This window comes from Ovis canadensis, chromosome 3, assembly GCF_042477335.2.
Source record: "Ovis canadensis isolate MfBH-ARS-UI-01 breed Bighorn chromosome 3, ARS-UI_OviCan_v2, whole genome shotgun sequence".
Taxonomy (NCBI): Eukaryota; Metazoa; Chordata; class Mammalia; order Artiodactyla; family Bovidae; genus Ovis; species Ovis canadensis.
The window spans coordinates 81,706,204-81,720,349 of NC_091247.1; the positions used below are offsets into that span (position 1 = coordinate 81,706,204).

Here is a 14,146-nt window from a genome sequence, read left to right on the forward strand (position 1 = left end):
AGGTACAGAAGTCACCTCACCCTTCACCTTCAACAAGTCACAGCCTTACTGCCTAACTATATCATATCCCACAGCGTCTTATTATTTAAAACTTTAATGTCAACCCTGCTTTCTGACTAGAATTACAATAACACAAAAGTGTCAGAAACATCAGTAAGTTGATAAACTTTATGAACAGGACTTAAGGTAGGGAGGATCAACTCCCTGATTCTCTCCAACAGCTAACTGTGGTTTTACAAATCTGAGTAAGAGTAAAATCTTCCCATTTTCCTTCCTTTTCTCCTTCCACAAAGCTCCACACATGTGGGTGTTGGAGGAGAAAAGTAATGGCAAACAGAACAAGCACCAGAAAGTAAATGAACTATCCTCATTTGAGCCATTTTTCCCTGTCCTAACTTCAGCCCAGAGTGAGTGACACAACTGAAGAGGTGGGAAGAAAACTCTAAGGAAGGAAGAGAGCCGCAAGTACAGAATACACTTCACCCTTTTGCCCGTCAGGTTAAAAAGCAAAGTGAAACAAAGTTTAATTTTCTAAAGCTTTACATTTTAGGAATCACAATACATAGTAAGAATTTGTCAAAAACATCTAAAATAAGTGAAAGAATATGGATGAAATTCTTCATTTTCAAAGAATCCATCAGTCCTGAGAACCAGATCCATACCAAACTGGTATCACTCATTTAATGAAAAATTCCATTTCTTCTAGATTAAGGGAACGACGGCTGCTTTTAAAACTCAAAAGTACATATGCCAGCTTCCAGTGAAATTACCTTAGAAAAGAAGAATCAGTAACAAGTACTCAAGTAGGATTTCTTTTGCTTCTGAAGTATATACCACAAAATAGCACATTCTGTTAAATGCACAACAACCTAGGAACAGCACCACCCTCTCTCAAAGATCCATCCTTAATGCGCAGACTGTGGTCTCCAAGGCCATTTCCCAGTAAAAGCAATCAGGACTCTGGAGACAAACGTTCAGGGCAAGAAGCATAAAAGATGAGCCTGAAACATCTTATGATATCAGAAAATAAGATAATAAAGACCACTGGGATCATTTCAAAATGACTCCAGGACAAACCAAAATAATCCCCACTAGCTAAAGATAAGACAACTTGAGTGTCAATGAAGATAACTGATGATAAATATCAAATATAGACAAACACTTGCACTCATGATGAAACTAAAAAAGTAAATTGGTGATCTTTGGAGAATGCCAGGAACCACTTTGTCCTGCGTGTTTAGTTGCTCAGTTGTGTCCAACTCTTTGCAACCCCTGGACTGTAGCCCACCAGGCCCCTCAGTCCATAGGGATTCTCCAGGCACGAATACTGGAGTAGGCTGCCATGCCCTCCTCCAGGGGATCTTCCCAACCCAGGGATCGAATCTGGTCTCCGGCATTTGCAAGTGGATTCTTTATCAGCTGAGCTACGAGGGAAGCCCAGAAACCACTTTACTATTTTTGAAAAACTGGTAACTAAAAAGGGCAAAAACCTCATCAAGCATTTAACCTACCTTTCTTATAAGATCTAAACCAGAAGAACAACCTGATAGTTTAGAGAGGGAATATTTCTTTTTATAGAAATATTCCACCCAATACATGAGGGAATGATAGTTTTAAACACATAATTTTTACAGCCTTGATGAATAAATGAATTAAAGTAATTATCAATCAGTCAATGATTTCAGTTCAGTCGTTCAGTCATGTCCAACTCTTTGCGACCTCATGAATCGCAGCACACCAGGCCTCCCTGTCGATCACCAACTCCCAGAGTTCACTCAAACTCATGTCCATCGAGTCAGTGATGCCATCCAGCCATCTCATCCTCTGTCATCCCCTTCTCTTCCTGCCCTCAATCCCTCCCAGCATCAGGGTCTTTTCCAATGAGTCAACTCTTTGCATGAGGTGGCCAAAGTATTGGACTTTCAGCTTTAGCATTGGTCCTTCCAAAGAAATCCCAAGACTGATCTCCTTCAGAATGGACTGGTTGGATCTCCTTGCAGTCCAAGGGAGTCTCAAGAGTCTTCTCCAACACCACAGTTCAAAAGCATCAATTCTTCAGCGCTCAGCTTTCTTCACAGTCCAACTCTCACATCCATACATGACCACTGGAAAAACCATAGCCTTCACTAGACAGACCTCTGTTGGCAAAGAAATGTCTGATTTTTAATATGCTATCTAGGTTGGTCAGAACTTTCCTTCCAATGAGTAAGCGTCGTTTAATTTCACGGCTACAATCACTATCTGTAGTGACACTTTCCACTGTTTCTCCATCTATTTCCCATGAAGTGATGGGACCAGATGCCATGATCTTAGTTTTCTGAATGTTGAGCTCTAAGCCAACTTTTTCACTCTCCTCTTTCACATTCATCAAGAGGCTTTTTAGCTCCTCTTCACTTTCTGCCATAAGGGTGGTGTCATCTGCATATCTGAGGTTATTGATATTTCTCCCAGCAATCTTGATTCCAGTGTGTGCTTCTTCCAGCCCAGTGTTTCTCATGATGTACTCTGCATGTAAGTTAAATAAGCAACGTGACAATATACAGCCTTGATGTACTCCTTTTCCTATTTGGAACCAGTATGTTGTTCAATGTCCGGTTCTAACTGTTGCTTCCTGACCTGCATATAGGTTTCTCAAGAGGCAAGTCAGGTGATCTGGTATTCCCATCTCTTTCAGAATTTTCCACAGTTTTTATATCTCCACAAAAAAAGAAAATTAAAATTTCTTTATTTTTTGTTGTAAAAGACATTGGTAGGAAATTTTACAAAATCTGAGTATGTTCATATATCATCATGCTGGTGTTAGGAAAGAGAATGTCCTCATTCTTAGAAGATACACACTGAAGTTATCTTTAGGGGTTAGGGGAAATATATCAATTTATTTTCAGACAATTCAAATATATTAACATGTACATAGAATTAATGGGCTTCCCTGGTGGCTCAGTGGTAAACAGTCCACCTGCCAATGCAGGAGGCACAGGTTCAATCCCCGGGTCAGGAAGATCCATTCCCTGGAGAAAGAAATGGCCACCCACTCCAGTATTCTTGCCTAGGAAATCCCATGGACAGAGGAGCCTGGTGGCCTATAGTCCATGGGGTCGCAAAGAGTCAGATATGACTGAGTGGCTAAACAATAAACAAGATAGAATAACGGAATAAATATAGTAAAATTGTTAACGTTTGGGGAATCTGAATGAAGGGCATATGGAATTCCTGGTAATGTTTTTAATAATTATTTCAAAGTAAAATGTTATTAAAAAGAGGCAGGCAACAATATATCATAGACCTCGTAACAGAAGTACACAATGCTACCCATTAAGTGATCTTTTACCCCCACTCGCATTCCACAAAGGAAAAAAGAAAAAAGAAAAACCCTAGATTTCTGACCCTCTAGAATCTGCATCTAACTATCCACGTACTGCTAAACATAGCAAAGGACACAACAGAGACGCAGTCAACAAACTCCAAGGTAAAGACAACTCAACAGGATGAACCACCTGATCTTCCACAAAATACTGAGACAGAATGTGAAATAACATGTATCCATAGATTAAAAGACTTAAGGATGTCCCTGCAAAAACTTGTACAGAAATGTTCACAACAGCATCATTCATAATTACCAGAAAGGAAACAATACAAATGTCCATCAACTGGTGAATAAACAAAATGTAGTAAATCCACCCAATATGATATCACTTAGCTATAAACAGGGATGAAGTAGTTCATACTATAAAAGGGAAGAAACTTGAAAACATTATGCTAACTAAAAAGCCAGATACAAACTATATGATTCCATTTATAAGAAATGTCCAGAAAAAGGCAACTCTATAGAGATAGAAAGTACATCAGAGGTTGCCAGGGATTGACAGAAAGGGAGAATAGGGAGTAACTGGCTTCTTTTTTGGGGTGATGGAAATAATCTGAAGTTAGCAGTGGTGATGGCTATAAAGCTTTGAGAAAACCACTATAAAAGCTTGTATTTTATGCTACATGAAGTATTTATCAATTATTAAAATGGATGAGGAAAAACAAAACTTAAGAGTCTTACCAACCAATCACCTTATTCTGATCCTGATGTAAACAAATTATAAAAATGAAAAAATACTGTAAAGGAAAAAATGTGAAAACCAGCTAGGTATTTGAGGATAGCAATGTTTACAGAATCCTAAATGATCAATGGATGCTAAAACAAGTGCACTAATGTTGGACCAAAAGCAAGATATTTACATAGTTGCCAGGTGAAGTGAAGTGAAGTGAAAGTCGCTCAGTCACATCCGCCTCTTTGTGACCCCATGGACTATACGGTCCATGGAATTCTCCAGGCCAGAATACTGGAGTGGGTAGCCTTTCCCTTCTCCAGAGGATCTTCCAAACCCAGGTCTCCCGCACTGCAGGCAGATTCTTTACCAGCTGAGCCATAAGGGAAGCCCAAGAGTACTACAGTGGGTAGTCTATCCCTTCTCCAGCAGATCTTCCTGACCCAGGAATCAAACTGGGGTTTCCTGCATTGCAGGCGGATTCTTTCCTGATAGCAACTGAGCTATCAGGGAAGCCCAGTTGCCAGGTACCTCCCTCAAAATAACTTACTGGATACAAAGGAACACCATCTTAACCAAGTAATCAAACCTAATACCACCATCATGGATCGAGGACACATCACTACAGCATCCCTACAAAAAAAATACATAACCTGAATCTAATGATGAGGAAACATTACACAAACACAAACTGAACCATATTCAACAAAATAACTGACCTACTTTCTTCAAAAATGTTAAGGTCAAAAAGCACAGAGACTGAGGAACTGGTCCCATTATCAAGGATACACAACAATAAAACACTATGTGATTCTGGATTTCATCCTAGACTAAGGAAAAATACATAGCTACTCAGAACACTGTTGAGACATGAAATCTGAATAAGCACTGTGAATGAGATAATAGTTTTGTTGTAAATACTAGGTTTCCTGAGACCTTTACACTAAACTGTGGTTATGTAAAAGAATTCTAGTACATTTAGGAAAAACACTCTAAAGTCTCCACTTACTCTCAAATGGTTCAGGAAATATATATATATCTTTTATATATATATATATATATATATATATAAAGAATGATAAAATGTTAATTGCTGGATCTGCATCAAGAGCATCCTGAAGCTCCTTATATATTCTTGGCATTTCCTGAAAGTCTGGATGAGGCTGTATCTTTTAGAAATATATTCTGAAATATAGGCAGATAAAAAAGTAAGATATCTCTGATAAGCCTCAAAATAATGGGATAAGTAGGGGTCTAGATGAATTAATTGGTCATATATTAATAACTGTTAAAGCAGAATAATGGAAAACATCAGGTGTATTATACCTGTACTTTTATGTTTGAAATTTTCTGCAATAAAAAGTTTTAAAGAAGTCCACAACGAAGTGGAAAAACTAAGATTCAGGAAAATTAAGTGGCACCCACATCCAGGACTCTGTTTTTTCATATGTTTTCTCCATTAATCCCTCCTTAAAAACCTCTTTATAAAGCATGAACTATTCAGGCAATTTTTATTCTCTTCGTGTGAAGGTTTAGTCAACATTGAAACAAAAGTACAGTTGATACTTCTAACTCTATTTTACATGGATATACAGTTAACCTGGAGAATAAAAATCAATAAATAATGGAAGAAAACAGGTAAATGTAGATAGAAGTAATCCATCCAAACAGAAGATCTACAAATCACTGAGGGGGAAAAACCGACATTTATTAAGCACTCATTATAAGTCATGCCTTGAGTCATCACATCATTGCTGGCATAATTTTTCCCTTAGTCTTTAATTTTTTTCCTTAAAGTATGCAATTTTAGTTTAGTTTTTTTTTTTTTTTGGCTATGCCATATGGCTGTGGGATCCTAGCTCCCCCACCAGGGATCAAACTAGGCCATCAGTAACGAAAGCGTGGCGTCCTAACCACTGTACTGCCGGGGAATTCCCTCCTTTAATTTTTTAACTGTGATAAAAATATAATTCAAAATGAGGTGATTTTTTTTCAACCTCATTTTACAAATAAGGAAACTGCAGATGAATGAGAAGTTAAGAATTTTTGCCAAGGCAAGCAGCAAGTAACCAAGTAGAATCTGAACCCAGGTCTTGCTTTAATCTGCATGACTACCACTGTGTAGTTTGACTGATTCTTAATTTTCTTAGATTTTCATTTCTATGAGCCAATATAAAGAGCCTAATCAATTCTGAAAAACCTGATTTTCTATTTACAAGCCTAAAATAGACAGCTCCAAAAGGCAGCCACGCTGAGACCCCCCGCAAACGGTCAGCAGACTCCCTAACAATCTTGACCCCTCACTACCTTTACAATGACAAATCACATTAGAAGCTAAACTAAATCCAAAAGTACATCAGTGAGACATTTTATGCTTCTTAACGTTATGTTGTAAATGGTGAATAAAATCCAAATAGTTTTGCATGCTTTAATGACATGTCCACGTCCTAAATTTCAGCTACAGGTAAATAACTGATAAGTACGTCATTTTAAAAAGCAATATTCTGATCTCATACATGAGGAACAAGTACAACTGCCCTGAATCTGTCAATATATAATTTGTAAATACTACAGAATAACCCATATCATAATTAACACTTTCTCTACAAAAATGGAAAGAAATTTTTAAAAAATATATAAAACTACAGCAGAAAATATAGTAGGAACTTAACTTACAGACAACCAATCTGCTTGGTTAAATTGGCAACACAGTGGGGAAATCTCAGACAGACAAGAGAACCAACCTGTCTGCACAACAGCCTCCTTTCCCCCATTACCAAAGCACTTCACAAGCTTGAGGATCCTCAAGACCAGAGTCTGACACATCACAGTATTAAACTGAAAAATACACATACATACAGAAAGGGGAATGGAACCCACTCCAGTATTCTTGCCTGGAGAATCCCATGGACAAAGCAGCCTGGCGGGCTACAGTCCATGAGGTCGCAAAGAGTCAGACACGACTGAGCGACTAACACACACACATACATATCCTGATCTCATTACATGTTTTGTAGGACGAAAATGGCTTTTAAGACAAAGTACTTAAACTACTTTACTTCGTTTTTAAAATTTAAATCACTTTTTTATTGATCCTTTGTTGCTTTAAAAAAAAATGGGGCAGGGGGGTGCTAGGATGTGTCAAAGCTGTTGACTGGGAGGAGAGAGCACACAATGAAAATTAAACTGCAAAGAAATAATCAGTTGCTACCTTCAAGAATTTTCCATTATCACCTTGCACTTCTTTCTTTAGCAAACTTTTTTTCCCACACATACCTACTACTACAAACATATAATACCACTCAGAATTTTACAAACTGTAAATATAACCCAGCTGTTTCATAGAGGAGGGGAAAATGTCCTCCAAAATACCAGTGAAGTATTCATTTCCTCATATTCAAAACTTCAAACCACCGTGAAAAACGGGAGATGAGAAAACACTGCCCTGATTGTCTGCTAAAGCCTATTTGCAAAGACTTCTATTTCAACCTTTTGACTAATTAATAAATGTATGTTGCATCCTAAAAATATACATACTAAAACCAAGAGTCACCCAAAAAACCTACTCCCATCTAAACTAAGAGGAAAACAAATGGGAAACTAAAAAGTTACAGGTAACACAGTATTTTTCCTAATATCACGAAAAAAAGAGACTCAAAACACATTTTAAGTTTTTTCCAAGAAAAAGACAATTAACTTACTAGCATGCTTGTCTGCAAGCATTATAAGCGTGTTGGAAATATCTCGTCGTCTATAAAAGCACACTACTTTTGCTTCCACGTTGCCAGTTGCAGTCTAAGAAATAAGAAAAATAAAAGTCATCTGGACTGAATATTAGACTCAAGTAGTTTATAAAACAAAACTAGAGACAGCACAATTATAAGATCACTCTCACTTACTGTGCCAACCACAGCTGCAGGATAGAGAGCTAAAAAATTCAAATAAGGACTAGCAACATTTGTAAAAGTTCCAAGTGAAACTGAAATGTCAAACATAAAATAACTCACTGGCATCAATTAAACTAAAGTGATCAGACAGCTTTAATGACTAAAGCCAGACATAGTTAACTCTGATTAGCCTTAAGCAACTAATCCCCCAAACTTAAAAAGCCACAACATAACTTAAAACATTTAAATGTAAGTCCTCCAAACCCTCTCCCAGAGGCACAGACTAAGCGCAATGTCACCCAGCCCCTCCTCTTAGACACCCCTGCGTTCGACAGATGGTGACACTCTGCAGGTGCAGGGCAGGTCAACAGATGAGGTGGACCGGAGAGCTTGGGAAAGCATTCTCAGCTCAAGGGAGTCTATGAACCCATAATGCTCAATATTCTTGGTAGAACTTAGTCTATCTTCACATATGAAAGTATTAAAAGCCTTGAGTTATGAACACTGAAGTGCTTATTTCTTTTTGACTACAGTCTAGAATGCAATCAATATTCAGTTAGGCTGTAATTTACTGCAGCTGGGGCCCAGGCTCCTACCCTCCAATTCTTTATGAATTCTGAGAGCTTTCAAGGTCAATCATTCACTACAAAGTTCACTGTAAAAACACATAGATTACAATAAAATGCTCTTGTGACTTCCAATTTCAAACAAATTTGAGAACAAATTTTCAGAATTTCTCTGGGCTAACTGATATACTCAGACACAAAGAAATAAGAATATGTATGTGCTGCAGTAAATGTGTCAATTTTATGAAGTTCAGCAGCAGTATTCTAGAGTGAAGAATAGTCTTGTAGAAATATTGCCCCTTAAAATTGAAATCATATTAAATCCTAACCAAAGTGCTTCTATAATTCACAATATTGTGATCAAATACATCCTCCAGAAGCAATGATCCCACAGTCTGCCAAATGAACAGGCCAATATTTCCATGTAAATAAAATCTATCAATGACTTCAATTACCCATACTTTATCATTTTTTCTCTTTTTGAGACAAAAGCATATTAAAAACCTAAAGCAAGAGTTTTAAGATTTACATTTTGTTCTGCCTCACTGATGAGTTCCTTCAACAAGGATACTCTATAAAGCCAATTAAATTCTTATTTAAACCTGCTTGTGGTAGACAGGCATAGTTCAAAACAAATATTCTCTCCTGAATCATGTATACACTTGGCTATTAGGTAGTTTACAGCTACAGTATTCCTCTTCTCTATTATACACGCACGTACGTGCATGTACACACACACACACACACCCTTCAAGTATTCCTCTAAAGTTGAACTACTGAAACTGCAGTCTAAGGCCCAGTACACAACTGTTACTGTGTAACAGAAATCAGTACAGATATTAAGTGTATTATAGTATTTGAGAGTTAATTTCCTATCTCTTGAATCTAACAACAAAAAATGAGGCCTGCATTTTTACAAGCCTCCTTCAAATTTAATTTTTCTACTCTCATTTAAATTTTACAAAAGCAGCCTAAGATATTGAAGATTTTTAAAACTCCTCCACCACAGACAATTTAAGAAGCACAGCTCTGAAGACCAAGGTTAAAAGCTGGTGTATACACAGTCACCAAAGCTCTTTTGCCCTCTTCTTGTGCCTCACTCAGCATGTGCTAAGCACTAGGGACGCCAACCCTCTGCATGGTGCCCACCCTCATGTAGCCTCCACTCCAGCAGAGATGCCCGTTCATATGTCACCTCCTCTCCAACCTTCCAGAGCCCAGCGGGCATCATGTCCCTCGCCCAGAAACCTTCACCAGTTCCCCATAACTTAAGTATAAAAGTAGAACATTCCTGACAAATTACCAACACTATTTTCCTTTACTCCTTTCTTTTCCCCTCCAGACTCCATTTCTTACTCCTGGAGGCAGGAAGTAAGGAAAAAGCAGAAAAAGTTTTTTTCCTGGGGAAAAAGCAGAAGTTTCAAGGAGGAGGAAAGGAGTACAGGGTCCTTAGTTGGCTAGAAAAGAAGAAAAGTCCAATAGGTGGAGCCTGGAGGACAGAGCAGTCTAAGAAAAAAGAAAGACCTGCACAAACCCCCAGGTTGGAAAAGTGGAGACAGGTATAAAGAAGAACATACAACGAACAGCAACGTACTATGTTCTTTTCTCCACTTAGGTTGCAGCCTCTTAAATCTCTAGTCTGTCAAACATGGTTAGAAAAACATCCTCCAGCAATAAGGGGCTTTGAGTCCACCTCATACTCATGTCCATTTCTATCCTCAACTTAAGAAAGTACATTCTTAAAACACAAAATAACCAAACACTTTCCAACATGGAAAGTCCACAGTCTGCTTCAACTAGAACAAATGGAAAGGAACTTTCTTTTCCCAATTTCTCTCCTTATTCCCAACAAATCCTAAATGTCAGGAGGGGCCTTAATTTGGGTTCCATCAAAAGGGCTTTGAGGGGATCTCCTGAAATTATGTGTAAAATGTTATATGTGCAAATATAGATTGGGCTGGGGGACAAGATTAGATACTCAAAGAAGTTGGTAGCTCCCTTCTCCCCACCAAAAAAAAAAAAAAAGACCCTAAACATTAAAATAAATCTCAGGGCAAGCTGGATGTCTAATAAAATATACAAAATATGAAGATACATACAAATTATACAACATAATACACCCAAAAAATATATCCATAGCAAATAACATTGAATTTACCCACAAGCATAATTTCCAAAACTTCCTGAGACTGTACCCTCATTATGAGAGGCACAAAGCTTTCTTTCAACATGTGTGCAGACTGAATCTTTAGAAGAGCAACACCCAAACTAGACTGACAACTAAAATTTTCCCAAAGCTGTTTTCTATTCTAACTTTATAGTCTTCCTCCAAAAGATCATGACCAGTCTATCTGAGTACAACTTACAGAAGAGGAAAAGAGGGAATAAGATAACAATGTTGAACTGTTTTCATCAACCCATTATTTAGTTTTGCAACTGAAAGTTCTGGGGGGAAAAAAAAAGAGACAAAAATCTATTCTTTAATTCAAAAAAAGAAAATACTTAGTTCTGCTTTTTAACTGACAAGTAATAGCTCAAATAAGATTTTTTAAAAAAGGAACTATCAACCTATAAAAGTGAATTTCATATAAAAATAGTGACAAATGCTTATCCTAGGTATTTTGTTAAAAAAAAAATTATATTTTTCTTTTTTTTCTTTTGGTCATGCTGTACAGCTTGCAGGATCTTAAGTTCCCAGAGAAGGGACTGAACCTGGGGCCCAGCAGGGAAAACACCACGTTTTAACCACTGGACCAGAGAATCCTAAAACACATCCTAACTAATTAGAAGAAAGTTAATAAAATAGGTTAATGTTCTTTCTCTTAGCTTATCAATTAAGAATGTATCAAGCATTCTTAAATTCATTATTTGGATTTTTCCAATCATGTTAAATTTCCCCACTTTGCCAACTTGACCTGTGACCCACTCAGGGCATTTCTGGAACTCTTATGGCCCCGATCCCAAGACTACCTCCTTCTCATCCTTTAAGCTTCAATTTCAATGTCCTTAAAGTCCAATCCCTACTCCAAGGAAGCAATCTGTTATTCTGTCAAGACTCTTGCTTATTCCTTTGTAGACATTAACACCATTTATAATAATTTTCTTTACACCTGTGCATTCATCTTCTTCTGTGTCTCCCTCATGAGAATGTAGACCCTGTGTGGGTCCACACTATGTAGACCAAAGACTAGGTCCATAGCAAAGACCATGTCCATATTGGTCACCGCAGTATCTCTGAGCCTAGCATGGTACCTGCTGTATAATAAAAACTCAAGAAATATTTAATGAATTACTTAAAATGAAATCTATCTTTCACATCCCTTCAGAAATAAAGGTCCTATGTAAATATCTAATAATTAATTACTCAATCACAGTTCCTTTTAATCAATACTCCATCCACTCAAATTGTCATTCTCTGAAATTATAGAGAATCTCATCTCTCACAATTCGGTGACCCCTAGTCCCCTAAGGACTGTCAGTATATTAACGACTTCCTATGAAAGCAGAGGGAGAGGGAGAAGGTGAGGATGTGGAGGAGGAGAGGGACTTTCAAAGTAAACAGTAATATAATGATGGAGTCTGAAATAATCCTGGTTCTAGCTAAATGTGTAACCCAGACATTTAAGTTACTTAACCATGGGGTGCCTCCCAACAATCCATGATGCATCTACTTTAAAAGTTTAAGGTACTGTGGGGCTCAAGAGGTGGCAAACTTGAATCCCTGGATTATATGCTTCCAGTGCACCATGCTCTGGTGTTCGTAAATTTAGCACAGATCCAATTTTCCTTCTTGTGGAATTATCTGGCTGATGTCCATCTTCACTACTAGACCTATCTCATTCATTCTTCAGTTCCTAAAAGTGGGTATCTAAAAGTACCTGGCAGGTAGCAGGCTCTTACAAATATTTGTAAAATGAATGAACCAAAGTACTTGTAACCAGTAAAGCCATGTACAAGTATTAACATCAGACATCTGAGAAATTCACCAATTCAAGAAATATTTGCTGAATGCCTTAACTATGTGCCAGCCACTATTCTGAAGCACTTAGGATCCATTAGTGAATAGAAAAGATCACTACACACCTAGGGCTTTCATTCTAGTTTGCAAAATCAGGCAATGAAAATACAGGGACACCTCATTTTACTGCACTTGGGCTCACTCAACTTCACAGATACTGCGTTTCTTTACAAACTGATGGGTCAAGCAAGTTTATCAGTGCCATTTTTCCAACAGCACTTGTTCACTTAGTGTCTGTCACATTTTGGTAAATCTTGCAACATTTCAAACTTTTTCATTATTATGACCCATTTGTAATGGTGACCTTTAATATATGTTATGAGTCACTAAAGACTCAGATGACAGCTAGCATTTCTTTTAGCAATAAAGTATTTCTCAATGAGGCATGCACATCTTTTTTTTTTTTTTTGGCTGCACTGGGTCTCGGTTGCTGCACGTGGCAATCTTTAGCTGTAGCATAAGAACTCTTAGTTGTGGCATGTGGGATAATCCCTACACCAGGGATCAAATCCATGCCCCCTACAGTGGGGACCTCAAAGTCAGCCACTGGACCACCAGGGAAATCCCTGCATGTACATCATTTTATACACATAATAGACTACGATATGGTGTAAACCTAAATTGTATATGCACTGGGAAACTAAAAAATTCATGTGACTTGCTTTACTGCAGTATCTGCCTTACTGCAGTGGTCTGAACCGAACCCACAATATCTCTGAGGTATGCCTATAAACACATAAAGTATATTTGAAGGTTATAAATGATATGGAGGAAAAAGCAAGGGACAGGGAACTGGAAACAACGAGACAGTACTAAGGTGAGCGCCTATGAGAAAGAGCCGAGATGGCCCAGTGATTAGGACTCTTCACTGCCATGGCCTTGGATTCAATCCCTGGTCAGGTACTAAGATCCCACAACACACACACAGCGTGGCCATAAAAAAACAGTATCAGCCAAGAAAGAGTTTACTCCACTTAGAGCCAAATGAGCAAAGCAGGGAGCAGCCAGAGAATAGCAATCTCACGGGCCAGTATTTTTCTTTAAATCCTAGTTAATTTTCTAAATAAACTGATACCGTAAACAGGGTGGAATTGCCTAAATCTTTATTAAGCCTTTTATTTAAAACAATTTTTTTTTTAAATTTTTAGCGGCACTGCATGGGTTACAGGATCTTTCCTCCCAGACCAGGGATGGAACCTGGGCTGTAGCAGTGAAAGCGCTGAGCCCGAACCACTGGACTACAAAGGAATTTCCTGGAATTGCCTAAATTCTTAAACCTTACATCAATAACATAAAAGAGAAGCACTTCAGGAAGACATCTCAACAGTTTCCACCCACAGACTGACCTAACCCTGCAGCCATTTGCTTCATTCGGTGGCTGGAGATTTCAAAATTCTAAGTTTTTAAAATGCAACATCGCCAGGGTATCCCCAAAAGTGAACCAGGACGTCCAAGCTCTTAAGTCAGGCATGCCCTTGGCCAGACTTGGCTTCCAGGGACTCAAAACTGGACCAGTCTCCAGATGGTATTTTGGGGGAAAAGTATAAGCTAGATAGCCCCCAAACATTTTGATCGCAAGAATCCTCACCAGTTACACAGGCAACTCTCAAAACCATCAGAAATTTATGGTCAGGTCGCTTA

At 38.1% G+C, this 14,146-nt stretch overlaps 1 protein-coding gene across 8 annotated transcripts in view; it reads right to left on the reverse strand.

The window, feature by feature from the left end:
• MTA3 (metastasis associated 1 family member 3) overlaps positions 1–14,146 on the reverse strand; it is a 217,826-nt gene that overhangs the window by 154,175 nt on the left and 49,505 nt on the right. For all 8 annotated transcript variants that reach the window (XR_011255718.1, XR_011255716.1, XR_011255715.1 and 5 more), the window contains exon 3: positions 7,736–7,829. Coding sequence is in view for 4 of the 8 variants with exons in the window: in XM_069583458.1 (XP_069439559.1) it covers positions 7,736–7,829 (94 nt within the window). In the remaining 4 variants the exon portion in view is untranslated. The remainder of the gene's footprint in view (positions 1–7,735; positions 7,830–14,146) is intronic.